This window comes from Babesia bigemina (assembly GCF_000981445.1).
Source record: "Babesia bigemina genome assembly Bbig001, chromosome : IV".
Classification (NCBI taxonomy): Eukaryota; Apicomplexa; class Aconoidasida; order Piroplasmida; family Babesiidae; genus Babesia; species Babesia bigemina.
In genome coordinates this window covers 722,491-742,807 of record NC_027219.1, presented here as the reverse complement: position 1 = coordinate 742,807, position 20,317 = coordinate 722,491, and the positions used below count along the sequence as shown (strand labels likewise).

General features: G+C 53.6%; 9 protein-coding genes across 9 annotated transcripts; 4 read left to right on the top strand and 5 right to left on the bottom strand.

Moving 5' to 3' along the window:
* Window positions 1–38: 38 nt before the first annotated feature.
* BBBOND_0403400 (hypothetical protein) lies at window positions 39–361 on the top strand (the record flags this gene model as incomplete). The annotated part of the gene is made up of 2 exons (XM_012914584.1): window positions 39–131; window positions 236–361. The coding sequence occupies 2 exons, from the start codon at window positions 39–41 to the stop codon at window positions 359–361; spliced, it is 219 nt and encodes a 72-aa protein (XP_012770038.1).
* Window positions 362–748: 387 nt separating this feature from the next.
* Window positions 749–1,474, top strand: BBBOND_0403390 (hypothetical protein, conserved; the record flags this gene model as incomplete). The annotated part of the gene is made up of 2 exons (XM_012914583.1): window positions 749–1,076; window positions 1,113–1,474. The coding sequence occupies 2 exons, from the start codon at window positions 749–751 to the stop codon at window positions 1,472–1,474; spliced, it is 690 nt and encodes a 229-aa protein (XP_012770037.1).
* Window positions 1,475–1,654: 180 nt separating this feature from the next.
* On the bottom strand, window positions 1,655–3,406 carry BBBOND_0403380 (hypothetical protein, conserved; the record flags this gene model as incomplete). Its single annotated transcript, XM_012914582.1, has 1 exon — window positions 1,655–3,406. One exon carries the CDS (start codon window positions 3,404–3,406, stop codon window positions 1,655–1,657), a length of 1,752 nt encoding a protein of 583 aa, XP_012770036.1.
* Window positions 3,407–4,425: 1,019 nt separating this feature from the next.
* BBBOND_0403370 (hypothetical protein, conserved) lies at window positions 4,426–5,180 on the bottom strand (the record flags this gene model as incomplete). The annotated part of the gene is made up of 3 exons (XM_012914581.1): window positions 4,426–4,575; window positions 4,612–4,755; window positions 4,797–5,180. 3 exons carry the CDS (start codon window positions 5,178–5,180, stop codon window positions 4,426–4,428), a joined length of 678 nt encoding a protein of 225 aa, XP_012770035.1.
* A 198-nt stretch (window positions 5,181–5,378) lies between these two features.
* BBBOND_0403360 (protein phosphatase B regulatory subunit, putative) lies at window positions 5,379–8,050 on the bottom strand (the record flags this gene model as incomplete). Its single annotated transcript, XM_012914580.1, has 2 exons — window positions 5,379–5,499; window positions 5,535–8,050. The coding sequence occupies 2 exons, from the start codon at window positions 8,048–8,050 to the stop codon at window positions 5,379–5,381; spliced, it is 2,637 nt and encodes an 878-aa protein (XP_012770034.1).
* Window positions 8,051–9,150: 1,100 nt separating this feature from the next.
* On the top strand, window positions 9,151–10,270 carry BBBOND_0403350 (hypothetical protein, conserved; the record flags this gene model as incomplete). Its single annotated transcript, XM_012914579.1, has 4 exons — window positions 9,151–9,244; window positions 9,395–9,462; window positions 9,725–9,878; window positions 9,921–10,270. 4 exons carry the CDS (start codon window positions 9,151–9,153, stop codon window positions 10,268–10,270), a joined length of 666 nt encoding a protein of 221 aa, XP_012770033.1.
* Window positions 10,271–10,315: 45 nt separating this feature from the next.
* On the bottom strand, window positions 10,316–11,646 carry BBBOND_0403340 (-CUGBP Elav-like family member 1; the record flags this gene model as incomplete). The annotated part of the gene is made up of 2 exons (XM_012914578.1): window positions 10,316–10,962; window positions 11,361–11,646. The coding sequence occupies 2 exons, from the start codon at window positions 11,644–11,646 to the stop codon at window positions 10,316–10,318; spliced, it is 933 nt and encodes a 310-aa protein (XP_012770032.1).
* A 358-nt stretch (window positions 11,647–12,004) lies between these two features.
* On the top strand, window positions 12,005–14,483 carry BBBOND_0403330 (XBA-binding protein 2, putative; the record flags this gene model as incomplete). Its single annotated transcript, XM_012914577.1, has 2 exons — window positions 12,005–13,033; window positions 13,071–14,483. 2 exons carry the CDS (start codon window positions 12,005–12,007, stop codon window positions 14,481–14,483), a joined length of 2,442 nt encoding a protein of 813 aa, XP_012770031.1.
* Window positions 14,484–17,591: 3,108 nt separating this feature from the next.
* BBBOND_0403320 (hypothetical protein, conserved) lies at window positions 17,592–20,129 on the bottom strand (the record flags this gene model as incomplete). Its single annotated transcript, XM_012914576.1, has 1 exon — window positions 17,592–20,129. One exon carries the CDS (start codon window positions 20,127–20,129, stop codon window positions 17,592–17,594), a length of 2,538 nt encoding a protein of 845 aa, XP_012770030.1.
* Between the last annotated feature and the right edge of the window lie 188 nt (window positions 20,130–20,317).

Here is a 20,317-nt window from a genome sequence, read left to right as displayed (position 1 = left end):
CTGTCCTTCCACATTAATATGACCAAAAGATACTTTTAATGGATACGGACTACGCCAACGACGCTCGGCCGCCGCCAGCACAGGACGCCTGGATCATACTCGCCAGCTACGTGCGACAGACGTGGTTCCAGGTAGGTGGCGGAAGACCGATCTGAAGTGTGTGCCTAGTGTAAATCCGTTATAACAATCGTTCGTAACTCTGTCTATGCGTGTTCACCGAATGCTTCGCGCAAAGCTGACCGGCAGAGTGCCGGCCCTGGTCAGCAGTGACAATGACATTCAGGTGTTGTTCACCCTGCTGCCGTTCGCGCTCGTGTTCTTACTCGCAGCACGTGTGAAGAGCCCTAGGCACACGTTTTAACGCCTTTTCGTAAAGGGCGCCGACGTCACGGTGTCACGCGGCGAATCACGGCAGCCGCTGCAGTCTCGTAGAGAGCGCCCCGGCGATTAATAAGCATAACCGCAGGTCGGCATTTTGCGCGCGCCCCAAACTGGTACACAGCTGACGCGCGCCTTTTGATGCCGGCTCCGCTAACACACGAAGCGATTTCGCGGAGGGGGCTTCAGAACCGCGGCTGCGATTTCGCGGTGTATATAATGGAACGAATGCTTTGTATATTTGTGTTGAGAATGCCGCATTTTGCCGAACTCATGCTGTGGAGTGTAGCCCCGTTTACCGCCGGCGGCCCACGCTAGAGCGCGAGTGCCGAGCTTGCCATAATGTAAATCGTATCCCCATCGGCTCGAGATGGAGACAAGCAAAAAAAACCACTCACAAGCACAGGGCTCGCGTGACGCGGGGCAAAAGAACGAAGCCTCACCTGCGGCTCCGAGCACATCCACGAGCAATTCTGGTTCCAAGCGGTCGGGCTCGGGTTCGCATAACCAGAAGAACGAGGCCGTCGAGCCGCTCAGAGGGCCGGACGCCTTCAAATATATCGGAGGTACGGCTTGCACGCTGTATACGCGACCTCACGTACACGCAGTCCAGGTGCAAATTGATCTCACCACCGGCGAGCGCATCAAGGGCGAGCTTTTCTACGCGGACGTCCAGCGCACCCCGACGATCATCATCAGTGAGTTTCGTCGGCACGGTTGTGACACTGTTGCAGAGGGGAACCAGGAGCGGAACGGCCACCACTTGTACATCGTGCACGCGCAGTCCATCGCACGGTTAGAGGCGCTGGGGCCCCTCAACTCAAGCATCGACGACATTCCGCGCATAACCCCGGAGCAGCTGGCCGAAGCCAGAGCTACGTTAGCGCGGTTCGACGAGGAGGTCAACCCCAAAAAGGGGCACAACGAGGGACATTCCAAGGGCAACTACAACAAAAAGTGGCACTCGCGCTCATCTGGGCAGAATTCGTCCCAGGGTGGGAACGCGAACAACAACTCCCAGGGCCAAGGCAACCAAGGGAAAGCCGCATACACGGCCTCCGCTAATGCGGAAGCCGGCCGCAAATCCGCGAATTGAATGTCCGTGACACGTAGCTAGCGGCGGTTCCTCGGGCGCATCGCCAGAAACAAAGCAATAATGTGCATCAGATTAATCGTGCAGTGCGTATGGTCTTTCGTACGTTCACTGAACTACACGTGGCCCTGTGTTCCGAGCCGCTTGCGGGGCGGGTCCGCTGAAACGCGCGTGCGGCGCAGCTCACAGGCACCGCTCGATGGTGAGGTCGCGCTGGTTCACCCGGAAGCGGTCGCCCAGCAGCCGGTTCACGGCGTAGACGATGGCCTGCCTCTCGCGCTTGTGGAGGTCGTAGTTGCTGTGCGCCAGGTAGAAGGAAAATACCCCGAACGCGAAACACAGCGGCACATAGACGTACGATATTGTGTTCAGCACGGGGTCGACGCGGTACGGCTCGAGCCCGGAGACCTCGGTGCACAACGCCACCGTCACCGTCGACGCGACCACGAGCGACAGCACGCCGTTGATCACGTACGCCGCCGGGCGGCCGTCGCAGTGGCAGAAGGCGCTCTGGACGCACAGCAGCGACACTATGATCGCCGCCGCTATGTTGCCGAACAGCATGCTCGTCACGACGTAGACCACCTGGGCGCCGATGGCGCCCATGAACACCTCGCGGCAGATGGAGAGCACGTAGCGCGTGCTCTCGGCGGAACCCAGCTCCGGAGCCTTCAGCAGATCCACGTTCACATGGTACCCGGTCAGCAGGTTGCCGATGAACTGCAAGTCAACCTGCCGCGGAGCTCTCGAGGGGGACCCGGGCTCCGATCGACGCGCCGGGGAGGCCTCGCGAGCGGATGACGAAAATCCCTCAGTTGCCTCCAACGAAGCACCCACCTCGTTGTTGGCAGGCGACGTGCACGACACACGACTCATCCTGAAATTATCCCCGTAGCAATGGTGGCACCTGTGGCAATGCCTGCAGTCCTTCCCTTGATGATTGCAACGGTCGGCTCTGTACGGATAGTTCGTGTGGCCCCCGTGCGCTTTACGATCAGCACAGCAGGTTGGACGCGTTGATGCGACACCGGATTTCCTGGGTTGATCGGGGTGGGCAAATGGGTGAGGCCGTTGCTCGTGGCCCTTGTCGGTGCCCTTGATGCCGCCACAAAACTGCTGCGCCTTTTGACGCCGACTCTCGGGCTGTCGGTCGAAATTGGTCACGCAGTATCTATCACCCACGCAGCTGCGCTCGTAGGGCTTTGATATACCGCCGCGCCGGTGAAGACAGTGAGCATGACGTGAATCGGTGCCCAGGCGAGGTGCGCGATCCAGGCAGTCAACCAGCGTGAAGGACCGGTTGCGACTGGGGGTAACAGCTCCGATGCCCTTCTTGCAGGCCAAAAGGAAGTTGATGGGGATGCGCTCGCTGAGGCTGTCGGCGTATGATGGACACGACGTGAGGCCTCCTTCGAAGCTGCGAGCACTGCCCACGCTGGACGATCGCTGCAAACGAAGATGCCGATGCGCAGTGCCGTTACACGACGAATTGAGAACTGCGCCTCGGTCCTTGCGAGGGTCGAAGCGCCTTCCGGAATGCTTTGGCGCGGGGGTGGCGTTCGACGGGTCGCCTCGATTACGACTGGGGGTCACCAGCAGTGCCCTCGGCGAAGGTAGATGCTCACAAATGCCAGATCCGACGTCGCTCAGGGTGCCGTGCAGCGCCTTGTCGCCGTGCACTGCCGAAACTGGTGTAGACACAGGACTTCGGGCCTTCCTGTGGACCGGAGAGTGCTCGGCGCAATTACCGTTCGTATGCTGCGGGTGCTCCCGGGAGCGGAAGGCGGTCTTTAGCTCCTTGCAACGCCGTTTAAGACACGTCCGGTGCCGCTCGAGCTCGCGGTACCACTCGTCCTGCTCGGGGCAAGCGGCTGAAGGCGATTTCTCAAAGTCGCTCTGCATACACATCAGCGAACTACGACTCCGCGCAGCCATTTTGACATCCACAAATGAGCACTGACTCAAAGCACACACGCCTGCGTCGCAGCAGGCGGAATAGATTCGACTGTAAACGGGCGGAGGCCATGTCACAGCGCAGATGTGTACACATTTCGCGAAGAACGCGCGAATCCACACACACCTCAAACAATACTCAAAACACCCGTTGTACCGCCAAAGTACACTGCATATACGCGGCTTAGGCGGCTGGAGCGCCAGGCGACGCTCAGTCTCGGCGGCCAGTGATGCAAGAGCACAAAAGACAACACTCCGAAAATGCAAGCGGGACTCACCTAACGTATCGCACGGACGTTGAATGTGACGCCTAACATTCAAAAGTGTAGTAAATGTGTAGCACTCTTTGAGCTATTCGGCGTCCAGTTGCCTCATGGAGGGCTACGACCGCAGCCTTCCCTCGGCTGTGACGCTACGACGGCATTTCAGTTATCTGTTGCGCTAGCATTGAATCGTAGCTGGTGTTGTGCCCGAAGCGGGCACGAGACAGAAACTGCCTTCTCACCCTGGTAGTGATGGCGTCTGAGTACCGTCTACACATTGTGACCGGAGTCTCACCGCTAATACTGCACAATAAACATACTATGCCATTGCTGCAACTAGTACGTGTGTGGAAACAGACATGTGTCAGGAAATTCGCTTCCTGCTGCAACTTTTCACTGCCCTCTGCGCAGAGGCTCACAGGAACACGCAAATCACACATTGCGCGGCCACGCTGTTGTTTGCTTGTTGCACGGCGACGTATCATGACTTGCCGTTTCGATCTTTGCACATGTCGCTCGACAGTTTCGTCCTGCCGGTGTTGGAGTAAGACACCGTAGATACGCACGTGTCGGAGCGCAGCCGGCACATCACACAATACAGATTTAGCGTGGACGTATGTTAAACAGTGTTTCACAGGAATCATGTCGGCTAACTTGTCGGGACATGAGGTGCGGCATCGCCGACACGGGCGTCAGCGAGCGACCTCAAACAATACTGTTGCTTACACATACTGGATTTCAGAGCATCAGGCAGTATCCTCCTTTGCGGACACCCTGGGAGAACTGCTCCTTAGACATCTTGTTCGCCATCAGAAGGTTGGCGCGGCCGGCAATGCCGATCGCGGCAACGTCCTCGAGGTCAATGGGCTCGTATCCGACCTTGGTCACCTGCGGTGGGTTAGCAGCGCAAGCGCGGACGCATACCGTGTTGGTGCCGTTGTGGAAGTAAATGTCGGACTTGTAGGGGACGATGTCGTTCCACCCGGGGAACAGCTGCAGCTTGGCCTTGTACTCCTTCGCAGACTTGATGAACAGGCACAGGGACGACCAGAACTTCTGCTTGTCGGGCTGCGCAAAGTGACGCTACGCGGCGCAAGGTGCAACCTTACCATCACGCGCGTGGCCAGCTCGGAGCGGCCGCCGTCGTTGACCAGCTTGAACTTGGGGACCGTCTTGCTGGGCACGAACATCATCACATGGTTGTTGATGGGCTCCTGGGTGTTAGCCTTCCATTGGAAGTAGAAGGTGCCCTGCGCCACCTCCTCGTACACACAGTAGCAGACCGGGGTGCTGGCGGAGAGGGCGTTGAAGCCGGCTGCAGCACTGTCCGCGCGCATGATGCGGCCCGCATCGGCGGAGGCCGCGGGGGCGGGTGCGGGCATGGTCTCGGAGGCGCCGGACCTGGCGGAGTCGATATTCTTCTCGCTCTGCGAGTCGAGCTCCGCGCCACTCTGGCTGCGCGCCGACAACTTCTCGCCCTCAGTCGAATCCATCTTGCTATTTAAATCAGCGAATATAGTTAAACTATGCAGTTGCACTAATAGGAAATGCAGGTTATTAGCCGCCCGATGGCACAGGTGTGGTGGGTGTGCTGTGTCCAAAGTACTGACGCGAGCCGGACATCCCTCGCAGGCGCCGAATGCGCATCCCGGGATCGTGAAACCAGGTGCTGACAACTGTCTACAGGCCGTCTACTGCTCTTCCGTGTCGTGCGACGACGTACGCTGCTCCGGCGGACTCGGGCTGTCGCTCGAACTCACGACGGAAGTGCAAAAGCTGCCTAACGGGGTCAGGGAAGCCGTGCTGCCCGATCTGCAAATAGTTAAACCTACGTGCTCCCAACCCACCTAGATCCGTGCATCAATTGCGTACACTGCAAGTACAGCTCGGGGTCGTAGTCCGACAGACGTGCCGCCACGTTTAGCGTCAAAGCGCGCACAGCGTCGTTCCAGTGGCTTTCGATGTTCTGCTTGAGCGCGGGCGCGATGTAGGGGTACACCTCCCGCTTGTGCATGCTCAGGAGGCGCGAGACGCGGTCGTTGTTCCACACGTACAGCGCGCGCTCGGCGACCTGGAAGTGGGACGACGACACGCACTGCGCCAGCCGGACAGACACTGGGCGCACCACGCACGAGAGCTCGGTCGACTCCGTCAGGTTCAGCACCTCCTCCATCTCGTTCAGAAACAGCACCTCGGCCTGCGCACTCGTCGTGGGCCAGAACTTGAGGATCGCGCGCAAAACCACAGAGGCCAGGCTGCGGTCCTTGTTGACGTACTGGATCATGCAGTACGACAGGGCAGCGTGGTAGCTGCGCACAGAGCTCGGCTTGTGCAACGGGGTCAGCGACTTCTCCAGGTAGATCTTGTGCTCCTCCTTCAGGGGCACGGCGAAGCCGTTGATGATGCTGCCCAAAATCTCCAGCAGCTCCGTGATGCCGTATGGGTTCTCGGTCTCGTAGATGAAGTGCGTGAAAAGGTTGTCGATCGATTTCCGGATGAAGGTGCGCAGGGGCATGATCTTGCCGTAGATGCGGTGCAGAATCGTCTTCAAATAATCGCGCTCGCGCTGGTCCTCGGAGTTCAAAACGCTTAACAGCTTAAGCACGAAAGGCTTGTCGATCATATTCTTGGCCATCTTAGAACTCACCTCGTTGCTCACAATCACACGCAAAAACATGTCGTACACAATCTGCAGGTGCGGCCACGATATTTCCAGCGTGGGCTCCTCCTCGTCGATCTCGTTGCTGAACGGCGACTTCTTGGTCCGCGGAGGAAGGCTGCGGAACACGTTCGCGGCCACCATGTCGATCACGTCCCGCAGCACGCTCTCGTTCATGCAGTTGCGGGTGGTGCTGATGTACTCGATGATCTCCAGCAGCGTCTGGCGCTTCAGCTCTATGGCGCGCTGCAGCACCTTCTTGGAGTTGAAGTCTATCACAGTCTGGCACGCAATCAGCTTTCGCTGGAAAACGTCGCCGCGGTTCGCCAGCGGGGTCTCCCTCAGCAACGGTATCGAACTAAACGTATCCTCCAAATTCAGCACGGCCTCAGCAGTCCACTTGGTCAGACAGATGGGGACCAAGTCGAACTCCGGCTGGGGGTTTGACGTCAGCACTACCACCCGCTCCAATGGCGAATTCGCGTTGGAGTCGGTACTCTTGTGAGCGCCGGATTCGTCCCGCGAGCTTGCAGAATCGAGCCGCCAGTACGACCCCGAGCCAGGGTGGTCCCCATGGAACGACGAGCGATAGAGACGCGGCGATCGGTCATAGTCCGTTCCCGAGCTATACCGCTCGTCCTCGCGTTCGGAATGAGACGAACGACGGCAAGACAGCAGGCGGAACCTCCGGACACCCTTTACCGTCCCATCGGCGTTGGCTGGCGCATTCTTCGATGGCGGTAAAATTCGGCGTAACGAAGAGATCTTGTTGCGAAAGTTGAAGAAGCGCCCCTCTCGGACGCTTGAATTGCTGTCAGAACCACCAGCGTCGTCCTCATTGTGGAGCCAGTCACGGGTGGGGCTGTAGTGCGTCGCACGCCCGGTATTCGGGCCGCCGCGGTCGCGCCCGCCGGCTGCTTTGGCGAAGGGGGAGTTCGAACTTTCATCAGATTGCCCTTCGCTGTCACCACGACGGAACGCTGTGAATCGCTGGATCAGTGAGTTCATCGGCCGGCGGTCACTATTGCGTTCGCTGCGCGTGTCGTCCAGAGACGACCTTCGAGAACGAGACGGCGAACTTCCCACAACTCGGTTGTGGTGATCCCTCCAAAACGGATCGGCGTCCAAAATGTCGGGCGCCGTCATGGGAGTAGACGATAAAGAAGCAGAAGACGCGGAACGACGGATCGTGTACTCATGGTCGCTCATGGTCTCCCGAGGACCGGCAGGCAGGCGGCCCCTCTCGTTGCTGCTGTCGCTTCCGGACAAACCGCCATCCAGCCTCCCGTCGTCTCGCTTCGCAAAGGCGCGGTGGCGCCATCGCAGCCGAGTCGGGCGGCCCCGAGATGGAGAGCACCTATCGGCCAATGGGGGGGCCGACGGCGCAACGCATTTGGCTGACGGTCCACTTTCATTGTCCTGGCCACGCGTAAAAAAGGCGCTCACAGTGCGCAGGAGCGATCGTGGTTGCGGCGCCTCAACCGTGGGAGCAACGGCATTGGAGACGGGCTTCTTTACCTCCTCGAACCTCCGGCTGCGGTACGAGCGGAAAAAACGCCGCGCTTGTCCATAGAGCCACCAAACGCCAGACTGCTCGTTCTCAACAAAGCTCTGGGATCGGCTAGGAGGTTTCTCACTAGCGTCACCTTCAGCAGATTGCCGGGTTGACTCCCGGCTAGATTGGCGACTTGGCGTACGTGACATTGCTTCCCATACCCAAGAAGCACCTAAGACAAACCTAATTGGCCGTCAACACCCGACGGCATAAGAGGGGCGTGTATTATGAATCCGGCCCATGTCCCGTGCAAAAGTATGGATTCCGTACGGCCGTGGAGCGGAATACAAACGAACGCCAACACACCGACAGGTCGCATAGACGCCACGATAGCGCATATACAGAGTTTAACACATCTCTGAAAGCAGGTGTACGCCTGCGCAGCCGCTCCACTCAGCGACGCGAGACGACAGTAGCGAAAATTCCACCGGCCGCCGCAAATTGCGAAACCATTAATCCACACATCCCAGCCTAACTACGGCTGCTTTTTCATAACAGCGTTGAATGAAGCCGTTGCAAGCATGAAAAAGATCAGTGGAGAGCAACGCCCGACCAGCGAAGGTTTATTTACGCCAGTACGTACTGCATAAGCGCGTAGACACTGAGCCTTGACTAAGATTTCAACACCCTTTGTGGGCCGTGATAGCTCAGTTGGGAGAGCGTCAGACTGAAGATCTGAAGGTCCTCGGTTCGATCCCGGGTCACGGCATCTATTGGCCTCGCTTATTATGATATACGTCCATTAGCAGCATATTTATGATCTAGATGAGTTCGATAAGTCGTGCGTCAAATTATTAAATAAAGGTAAACGTTGGCCAGGGTAGCCTAATCCACCAGTTATCTACCTTAAGATCACATGACGTATAAAAGCCACTGGTAGCCCTGTTATGCATAATGTGTCGTTGATGTCGCGAAAGGTGACAAGATTCCTATCACTAACGTCACATACATAAACAATAATTATTTGTATGGTGTGTGCAGTACAGCTTAAGCACTGGATTTCGGGTGTGGACGTAGTCCAAATCGTCTAGAGGTTAGGACACCACGTTGTGGCCGTGGCAACCCAGGTTCGATTCCTGGTTTGGACAGTTTTTGTTCTGCTGCTGTCTCCAGTTTCATTGACTGTTTTGTTAATACGGCTTAGTAAATGGACGGTAAATGGCTATTGCTGGTCAGCGTATGCCGTGAGTGATGCCGGGTGGTTGGCAACGCTGAGCCGCCGCAACCGACCTGTTGCCACTCCATAAAAATGGACGATCTCTTCGAGGAGTACCACCGCCATGTAAAGGGCATTCTGGAGAAGGTATCCGATCAGCTTAGAGTGTGCGACCAAGGAGCGATCGGTAGGTTAACTCCAAGATGCGTATGACCTAGAGTTGCCGCTCAATTTTGAGCGGCGCTTCATCCGGTTTCGCCGCTTCAGAGAAGCCAATACGTTAGCTGTTATTAATGTGTGGACCGTGCTTTTTGAATGCGAGTAAATGTTGCCGTAGGAAGCTCGACTACACAGCGGCAAAACATAGAGCAGCTCAAGAAAGTCATCTCTTCCGCTGATGAAACGGTAAGGAGCCTGGGACGTGATTGCATTGCGTCTGTGGGTGGAATGTGTGCTATTTCATATCACGTTGCTCTTAACGGTGGCGATGTGTTCCGCTCATCGCCACGCACTCTGCCAATTACGAGAGGCGGCAATATCGGCATATATAATGGTTGGAGGAGTCCAGCGGGTATATTGCGGGATGTTTGGTATAGGAGGCGTCAGTGGCTGCATACAAATGAGATATGGCACATGCTCCGTACAACAACATACTCACGCCGTGCAGGTCAGACAGCTGGAGCTGGAAGCTCGCGCCTCAGACGGAGATATCGCAACTACGCGCATTGAAGAGATACGCCGAATAAAGTCGGTCCTCAAAAATGCATCGAATCGCACAAAAGGCCTGGAAATCGAACTGGAGCGGATGCAGCTCTTGGGCAGTACGTTACTCAAAAACGGGCATTGGCTAGAATAACGAGCAGGCGGCAGAAACAAGCAGCCAGAGGGCGGACACTACAACCAGCTGAAGGAAAATGACAGGCTCATACAAAAGGGTTATGAGTACCTCCAGACCTCCTGCGCGATGGCACAGGAGACGGAGATGATCGGAGCCAGTGCCGCGGGGGAGCTCTACGAGCAGCGCAACGTCTTATACAATGTACAGAAGGAGGTTCAGGAGACGAAATTCTCCATCAAGGAGGCTGATGCCTACCTTACCAAACTGCTCAAGCAGGGCAGGCTAAACGCCGTCGTCATGCGCGTGGTTTTCGGGGGCATATTGGTGGCCGCACTAATCATAGCTATATCTAGGTTATTACGTACGTTCACGTGAGCGTGAGGCCTATGTGATTGGCGCGAACGCACGGTAGCGCGTGCTTTAGCTGCGTGGGCTGTCCTTAATCTTGTACTCGACCTTTAAAAATTTAGAGTTAGTGGCGTAGCCCTTCATTAAGCGTAGCGCCGCAGCTGCACTTTGGCAGTTGTCGTAACTAACGAAGCCGAAACCTGAATGCCAGTCAGCAGTGTCGGCGAACAGTGCAGACATAAGAGCAAGCAAACACCAACCTGCGTTGTGTCCATTCCCGTCTTTCTGCACCCTGGCTGAAACAACGTTGCCGAAAGGAGTGAAGTGCATAGCAAGATCTTTGTCCGTCCAGCACGGCGGGATGTGGAAAATAAACAAATTTGCGCCGTCCGGAGACACCCCACGGGTACGCTCGTTCACCGAGTTCGCAACCGCGACCAACGGTGGAACCGGACTCTCCCACTGCGTGCAACCCGTGATGTGATTGTAGTAGTACGGGATGCCGTCCTCGTTTTTGTAGACGTGCCACAGCGTCGACTCGTCTGCGTCCTGCAACATTTCGTACACGTGAGTTGTACTGGTCATGTTGCGTCTGTAGCCCGATCTTTGGCGGTTGCCGCCATATGTGACCTTTAAGTCATCTGAATTGGCAGTGGTGGATGATAAATCGCCACCATCGCGAGGCGTCTCCAATTGCGCCTTCAGAGGTAGGTCAGAGTCTGCAACGTATATTACGGCCAATTTCTTACGTATACACGTACACAAACGTATAACTGGGCAAACACATGTAGCGATGGCTTCTCACAAGTACATACGGATGGTTATGACGATGATAATGATGATGATGATGATGATGATGATGATGATAAAATGGAAACAAGTCCATGCAGGGTCTCCGCGATGCCTCTCCCAAGAGAGCACAATCGTGGAAATCCAGTAAACGAAAAGGCAATAACACCGCCACACAGCCAAACACCTTTATGTGTGCACGTGCAACGCTTTTCCGGGCTACGGTGTAACCCGAAGTGCAGCGACGCAGTACCGCCTACAACGGAAGGCACAACCGGAGGCATCCAGACAAGCAGCATCGAACGCAGAGATAGCTACTCAAACACACCTGGGAAGACGCGGCGATGGTGGAGAATCTGTGCGCACAATGTGGCATCCTCATGATTGGTGAAGGAAATAAACGCGAAATTCCGATGGGCGCCCTTCCTCAGTAACACATGTGTCCACGTGGGTAGTTCGCACTCCCGCAGAGCCGATATTAACGACGAAAAGTTTACCGAAGGTGGGATGTTGCCGACCCAGACGCGTACAGTGTTCTCATTCTGGTCATCTGAGTTAGAGTTACCCGAGCGCCGCGGTATGTAGCGGACGGGACGCCCCGGCGAACGGTCCATAACGAAGGTCTCACTGGCAGAATAAAACTCGAATACGGCGCATCACGGCGGGAGGCAGTGATGCGGAATCTTCCATTAGTGCACTGGGCACGCGGTTGGTAGGGCTGACGTCGAGGAAACGATTCCAGGGTTATACGCCCACTACCAGTGACACACTGTAGAAAAATCCTAACACTGAAGAATCATATATTCTGGGTGTAATGGTTAGGATGGGAGAATCGCGGATGGTAAGCACAGAATCACAAGCGTCAAGCACGTCGACACATACCTCCGCGTGATCTGGTCTCGTTGCCGGCATAGAGACGGGATATTGTAGTATAATACGGCTAATTACGAGTGATAGTACTGCCTAGCACAGATGGCGCAAAAGTGGCCATCCGGGCACACGGGCGCCGGCGGCGATGTCTACGACGCCGCGGCATACCTGGATACCACATATGATCGCAAAAAACACGAGGAACTGGCGGCACTGTACGACGAACGATTCCATAAGGAAATAGACAGGTACCCGGACCTGTGCAAGCCATGGGTGGACCACATCGCACTCCTCAAGTCGCTGAGGCAGCCTGGCAGCAACGCCAGGGTGTACCGGATAAAGGATATATGCATACTCGAGACTGTGGCGTCCGAAGTGCCACACCATAACGATGGTACGGCTACAAGTGGTCAGGAACGTGGTAACGACCCAATCACCGAAAGGATTCTGGCCACCTATGAACGGGCGGTAAAGTACGTGCCGCTGAGTTACAAAGTATGGTACGGCTACATTAGGGACAGCATAGAGGCCATCAAAGCGCCTTTCTATGCAAACCCGGCCGCGTATCTGCGCATCAACCGGGTGTTTGAAAACTGTCTGGTTCATGTCTACGCCGCGCCGGCGATATACCTGCTCTACGGGCAGTTCCTCCGCACGCAGAACATGATCACGCGCGCAAGGCGCACGTACGATCGAGCGTTGCTCAACCTGCCCATTACTCAGCATGCGATGATCTGGAACCACTACCTCCAGTTCGTCAAGGAGGTGGACCTGCTGCCGATGGGGAGGGCGGTGCTCAGGCGCTACATCCAGCTCAAGCCCAACCACAGGGAAACGCTGTACGAATTGCTGAAACGGCACAAGCAGTATGATGAGGCCTGTGTGGTGCTCTGTGAGTTGCTGAATGACGACAAGTTCGTCTCCGAAAGCGGCAAGTCGCAGTATGACCTGTGGGTGGAACTCTGCGAGCTTGTCAGAGACAACTCCCACCACATACACAGCATCCCGATCGACGATATCATAAAGGAGGGAATCGGAAAGTACAGCGACCAGGTCGCCCAGCTTTGGGTTATACTGGCTGACATACATATACTGAGGGGGCAGATGCACAGCGCACGCGACGTGTATGAGGTGAGTTCTAGACACGCCAACAGCTAAAACTTTGCAGGAGGCATTGAAGTCGGTCACAACGGTGCAAGACTTCTCAACAATCTTCGAAGTGTACGCGAGGTTCCTGGAAAAGTTAGCCAAAGAGCGTAAGAAAACCGCGGGAGCCGCAACCGACGTCATAATCACCGTGGACAGGCTGGAGAACCTCATCAACACACGCGCCATTCTCATGGCAAACGTCAAATTGAAGCAGAACGTCCACAACGTCTACAACTGGCTGCACTACGCACAGCTCATGCAGAACGACCCTAACAAAACGCAGCAAATATTTGAACAGGCTGTAGCTGCAGTGGACCCCAAGCGGTCAGTGGGCAGGGTCACCGAACTGTGGACCGCATATGCTTCGCATTTCGAATCGTCCGGAGACATCGACGCGGCTGATCACGTGTACGAAAAGGCTGTGGAGGGGAATTTCAAGTATGTGGACGATTTGGCCTCCATCTGGTGCGCTTGGGTGGAAATGCACCTGAGGAACCAGAACTTCAGAAGAGCGTTGGATTTAGCGAGGCAGGCTATTGATGTGAGGAACAAAAAGGATCCAAACCATGTGCAGCAGCGGCTGTATCGGTCGGTAAAGCTCTGGAGTCTGTGTTTGGACCTGGAGCAGAACCTGGGGACCATCGCAACCTGCAGGTCAACGTTTGACCTCATGGTCGAACTCAAGGTGGTGACGCCGCAAATTGCGCTCAATTTCGCCACCTTTCTGGAGGACAATAGATACTTTGAAGCCGCTTTCAGCGTATTCGAGAAATGTGTCGCTCTGTTTAAGTGGCCGCAGCTCTACTACCTCTACCTGCCGTACCTCACCAAGTTTGTCAACAGGTACCACGGAAGCAAACTGGAGCGTGCACGCGACATATTCGACCATTGCTTAAATCCGGGGCAGGACTCCAAAACTGGAGACGTGCCCGCGCAGTACGTCAAGTACCTGTACTTCCTCTACGCCCACATGGAGGAGGAGTTCGGGCTAGTCAGGCGCTGCCTAGGGATATTGAAAGACGCGACCAAGTGCGCGGACAAGGGTGACCAACTCACCATGATCAAGTTGTACCTGGCCAAAACAGCCGAATTTTACGGAATAGTGCAAACAAGAAACATATACCAGGAGTGCCTCGAATTCGTAGACGACGAATACGCACGCGAACTCTGTGGCATGTACATCCAGATGGAAAGAGGTCTTGGAGAAATAGACAGAGCTCGTGCCATATTCATTTACTGCGCCCAGCTCTGCGATCCGGAGAAACACGAACAGTTCTGGAAGGACTGGCGCGAGTTCGAGGTGCTACACGGAAACGAAGAGTGCTTCAGAGAAATGCTCAGGATCAAACGCAGCGTGCAAGCCAAATATAGCAAGGTGCACTTCAACACCGAAGAAATTGATGTTGAGCGAGACCAGCCACGGGGAACCTAAATAGCGCCGTGAACGCTTGCCTATAAATTGTAGTAATATGCGCATTGCACTAAGTATCCTGATGTAGCGACGGTATATATGCTTCATTTATACGGCCGCAAAGCGAGGGGATCCGCAGCCGAACGGATTTGCTCTGTCTAATGCGCCGTATGCCGTTACACACCGTAGCACAGATATTAAGAGGCTTCCGGTTGTTTTTTAAGTGACGCAATGTCATAAATGCAACAACCAAATAGTGTTTATGCCGAACCGCATTAAGCGTGCGCTACCAAGCGCAGAGGTGAGCTGTAGCGTGCGATGCCGACGTAGGTAGTCAATGTGATGTTGCGTAAGAAGCCAGTAGTAGCATCGCCATCACGCGATAAACACGTGAGAAAAGGTGCAAACGTCTCCTCCGTTAGCGCCCGTATGGCCACGCAGACACATCCCTGACACGCCAGATACCCGATGTGCTAACAGTCAAAGGGTTAACTGAAAAGGCGATCATTATTTGACGAATTAGATGTCCTTTGGTATACACACTTCACCATCGGCGCAGTATCACGCTATTAACTCCCACGGGCCACGCGCCACGTAACTTCAGCGGCACTTATTTGGCGACGAAATAGAAAGCGGCACAGACGATTGCAATGACGGCGAAAGCAATGCCTATGCACGCATAATTGCTATGCTTAGTGCTACCACACCCGCACGCCGCCGGCGCACCCTGGCTCATCTTGCTTAACAAAAGGCCCTGCACAACAATGAAAAGCTTATTTGAAGCCTCGAACGCTCCCGTGTAATCTTGGCTGTAAAATGTACATAAACGCATATGCATGCACAGCGCCGTCTACTTGTGTGTGGACATACATACACCTATTTGCATCACCGTGTACATATTGTTGCGAAGAGCAACTACACATGCAATGGCGAGCTGTATGGCGTGTAGAATAGTGTGGTGGTCAACTACATGAAAGCACAGAGAGCTCTTAACTCCACAGACCGTTGCGGCACGTTCCCGCCACCTCGACGCTACAATTTGGCTGACAACAGCCTATCTTATCAACAGCGTAAAATGATTATTGTGGTGCGAACAATAATGTTACGCATATAGACAGCCGTAACTACGATACCGCGTGCCTTGAAGTCATATTTTAGCACGGCTGTGCACATCTATTAGTCACGCACGTAGGTGCTAGCATGTTCACGCGTACATTAGATGAGTCAGAATTGTAGACGGAATGTCGAACGTCTGGTGTCCGCGTATGCGACCAACTGCTTGGCTTCTCATTCTATTCCCCATATGATGGCGACGTGGGCTTGTAATTCTCCATTAGTACATATAACAAAGGACGCCAATTGATGTATGCATGTGACGACTTCATTATTAGCTAATTTGCCAGCTGTGTGAGGCTATGAGAGGGCCCTGGGTGTAGCAATTAATGAGGTGGGCGGCTGTGTTTGCGTACCAAATGCATGCTCAATTTCACGTTTCAATTTCTGAGCTTTGTCGGGATATTTGTAGTAGACAATGAGAAAGACGACGAAAAATGTAATAGTGCCAAGTATTGCGCATAAGCGAACTATGCACCAATGACATCGACACTTCAACCAGTTTGTACATCTCTTACAACCCTTGTGATTGCATTCGCCGCTTTTGCGACGTTCGTGATTATCCTTGCATCGTGGGCAATTTGGACATTTTTCACAGCACCATGGACAGCACTGGCAACCATCCGATTTCTTGCATCCGCATCCACATGCACAGGGGCAACATTCACATGGTCCTTCTGGTTTGCAACCTTTAGTCGTGCAGCAAGTAGTATCGCCATCACAGCACTTTGCTTCTCTGCATCCACAAGGCCCAGCGCTCATTTTAACCTATCATGACCGCCGTGAACAAAACTTATCCAGTAGACTGTAATAGAGGTTGGGTTATGCGATAACCTAGTTGCATCAGCAGATGTATAGTTAGGAAAGTGGTTTTGTGTGAGTATTTGCGATGTATCATTGTTCAAAATCCTAAATGCTTGCTCGCATCCTGTGCCAAATACGCATGCTAAGTGGGTAAATGTTGATCACCACAGACTGCATTGCATCTGATGTTTACTGGAGTTAGGCATTGGACGCTATATTTGATGTGGTAATATGCTTTGCTATATTGCGTAACCGTATCCTCCATTGCGGTATTTTGCATGCTTCGCAAGGTGAATAACGTAGAGTGCGGAATTGAGGTGCTGCAGGCCATTGCAACATTGACCGCTGCAATTGTGAGAGCATGAATTAGCGGAATATTTGTGCTAACTTGATAATACCACTTATGGGTGCGTTTTCATATACATCCTAGCAGCCTGGGATTTAAGGTCACGATTAACGTTTGACATTCATGATAGTTTTCGACGAATCGACTTATGTCAACAGCATTTAGGCAACTCTGTATCATATACCTTGCATCTATTTCATCTAGTCTGCTACTGGAGGGTATTTCCTGTTCTCAGGATTTGTATGGCAGTTCATTTCGCCTACTATCGTCACCTGGTTCCCTCTGGTGATTGTCTAAGATCACCTGAATGACTATATTACATCTAAATTCATCAATTGGTGGCATTTTTAGGGTCCTATGGGGATTGTTTGATTGTATAATTAAGCAGTTCAGCAGTCTTTGGCAACTATGTTTACCATACAATCAAATTGTTTTCGTCGCTGCGTTCATCAGGTACAATACGACAACGTATGAACAATATAGTACCTACATAAAATGTAATGGAGACATGGAGTACGCGGTATATCTTAGGGAATTCTGGTGTCTTTATGGCGTCACGTGATAATATTACTGTACGCCTAGGCAGTAACTCTAAAAGAAATATTGACCACATCCCTGTGACTTATCACTTCTTTTCTCACCTCATTACGCTGCGACTATTGAAAAAACCCGGATATCTCGTATCCAAGTTTATAGACGCAGATACACGCACAACTAATAGTGCTAATGTTGTGGAATACAATTTGCAATACCTGTATTTCTCGAATGGCACAAGGCGCAGCAATACGCATATTTGCAGGAACTCGAATAATACGATGCGAGTATAAGTGATGCAGCGAAAATATCATACCGGGTAATATTGAAATCTAGTGACTGTCAAGGAAGGAAAAGGCTCCACTTAGTTGTCCGCTTAGCAGAGATTCGAACGACCCAAACTGCTTCAAATAAGCTGCCAACTTCTTTCCGAACATCGGCGAGCACGGAACCGATGGATCGTACCGCAGCATCGTGTTGCGGAAGGAATCCAGAACGTTATGTATGCTGCTTGTCTTCCAATATTGGTGGAGAGGCGAACGCAACAACTCTTCACGCATCGACGTCGACACATGGGTGCTGTTAACTATGCGTGTCATCACGTGTAGCGATATTAGATCCAGTGGCAGCTTCAGACACGCGCTGGTTTGGAAGTCCGGCGAGTCGATTACATCGTACAATTCATCGCCTAGGTAAAGAAGTCGACGTAGAGCCGCGAGGAAGTCGGACTCAAGCTTGGGCACTGATTCTTTCAGGATTTCAGCTAGTTCCATCTCCAACTCGGTCACGACGCCCAGCAGCGAAATCTTGTCGTTCTCCTCCAGAGGCCAGACCGTCAATGCATAAACAACGAAACATGAGATGGCATGAGTCGCCAAACGCCTAAACAGGCGTAGGCGCCCATATGGCACAAGCGGGTTGAAGTAGTTTTCCCGCAAGAAATTGCATATTTTCACAATATTCTGCGTTGCGGTGAGCACCTGCTGCGCTTGCCACCCAAACTCCTGGCAATTACCCGAGCTGATGTAGGATACCGTATGCCACAGGGTGGCACCAACATCATCAGCCCAGCAGTCAATGACCTTCAAGTTTTTGCAACTCTGCACCGTACCGTATAATTTCGACTCCTTGTCCATCGGCATTACCAGGCACGGCTCTATCACGTCCACGAACGACAAAATGTAGTGATAGATGCGCGCATTAATACGGTGCGCATCGGTGGGACGCTTCAGCGATATCTTGCTGCCGCCATCGCTCAGCAGCAGACGTGATCCTGAAACGGTGGACACATCTTCAGCAGCCCGTAATATATGCTGCAGGGCCGAGTTCGCAACCTCCAACACGTGCCTATGCAGGGTCTCGCAGCTGTGCGATTTATCTAAAAAGTCGTACATCACTCGCGCAAGACCAACGTCTACTGGCACCGAGTGGACCACGGAGGCTGCAAGCTGCAGTTCGCGGTCGGGCGACAAGCCCTTGAAGTTTCTCACGCCATTCTGGTGTAGCACTTTCAAACAGGCCGCGAATGCCGTCTGAGACGCCGGAAGCATACGCGCAGCGGCGTTGGTCATAAACTCCTTGGCGTACCTCTCGCACACCACCGTAAAGTAGTGGGCGTGCATGTTGAAGGGGATGTTCAAATGGCATAGCTCCTTGTGGGTGCATTCCCCGATGGAAATCAGCTGAGGGGCGAGCATCGCAACGTCGAAGCGTCCACTTGAGGGCGATTGCGATTCCAGCTGAGTTAAGGCTGTGTGCAAAATGCCCACACAACGCTTGACGTAAAGCTCACATGCAGCGAACACCTCTAAAGGGTCATGTTGCTTACGAAGTGGCTGCGAGAGAAGGGGACATACTTTCGTAATACGCTCCTCTTCCTCATTCAGGTGTTCGCTCAGGCGATAGTTCACGGAACGGCAGAATGTATGGAGTGCCATCAGACACGACTTGTACTTGGCCATGAATTCGGCCAACTGCGATATTAAGAATTGTTGCCACATATCGTCCCGTGTGCCCGACCTCAACAACTGATCCAAATTGATGCACCTACCTGTGGACGCGACCATTTCATCCACCAGGCGTAGCGTGTACGAGGGCGTTACTGCGAGCTCCTTTAGAATGTAATGACATATCGCGAGCCTCTTCAGTGTACCCTCATCAACTATGTCATTACTACCTGACGTCATGTGCTGACGAATCAGGGCGCTTACGCCCTTCTCAGATGCGAGATTTACCAACTCCGCCTTCAATTCCTCACATTGCCTGGAGATAATGCTGCTCACATCGGTCTTTTGCATCGCAGCAACGCGAGATATGATCTTACCGAGCTTATGTGACGTGTTCAGCAACGCCGCATAGCCGTCTAACGTTTCCAGACTGTGGCTCTCGGACTTGAGTTCACGCAGACCGGATAACACGCCCATGCATTCAACCACGTACGCCTGAGCCTTACAAATGCCGTCAAGACACGCGATGTCATCTTCTAACGACCGATATAAAGAAATAGAGTGCCCATAGCGGCTTTCAACATCGCTGCGCAAAACACCGACCGACTCTGACACCTCGTTGAGCAGACCCAGAAACGTGTTCACCTCCTCCTCACTTTTTATTATGTCGCTCGTGTTGTTCAATACCCCCTTGTGACGCAAGGCGCTTACAACCAGCAGCGCATGATTCAGCCTGTCCAATGTGGCTTTTACCTGTTCAGCCGATTTCCCGGCAACTTCCGATAGGAATGACGCCGCAGCCACGTTTATATCCGGCACCTCAGTGAGCACGTCCACACCGAAGTCATCGCTATAGCATTTCAGAAGATAGTTGCATGTATAAACGGCCTCGGCGTCTACCAACACGTCCTCTAGTTTCGCCATCTTGCACTGGCGTAAGACCACCAAAGCGTTTACAGCAGCCGCGGGATCCACATCAACACGCTAACGAGGTGTTACTCGCGCGTCAAACCATATGCAACAGGCCCTATGATACGCTTTGTAGGCACGAAAACGAAAGCTTGGCGTCGCAGACAATACCAATTCCGTAGGCTTCGTAATTGGACACCTGG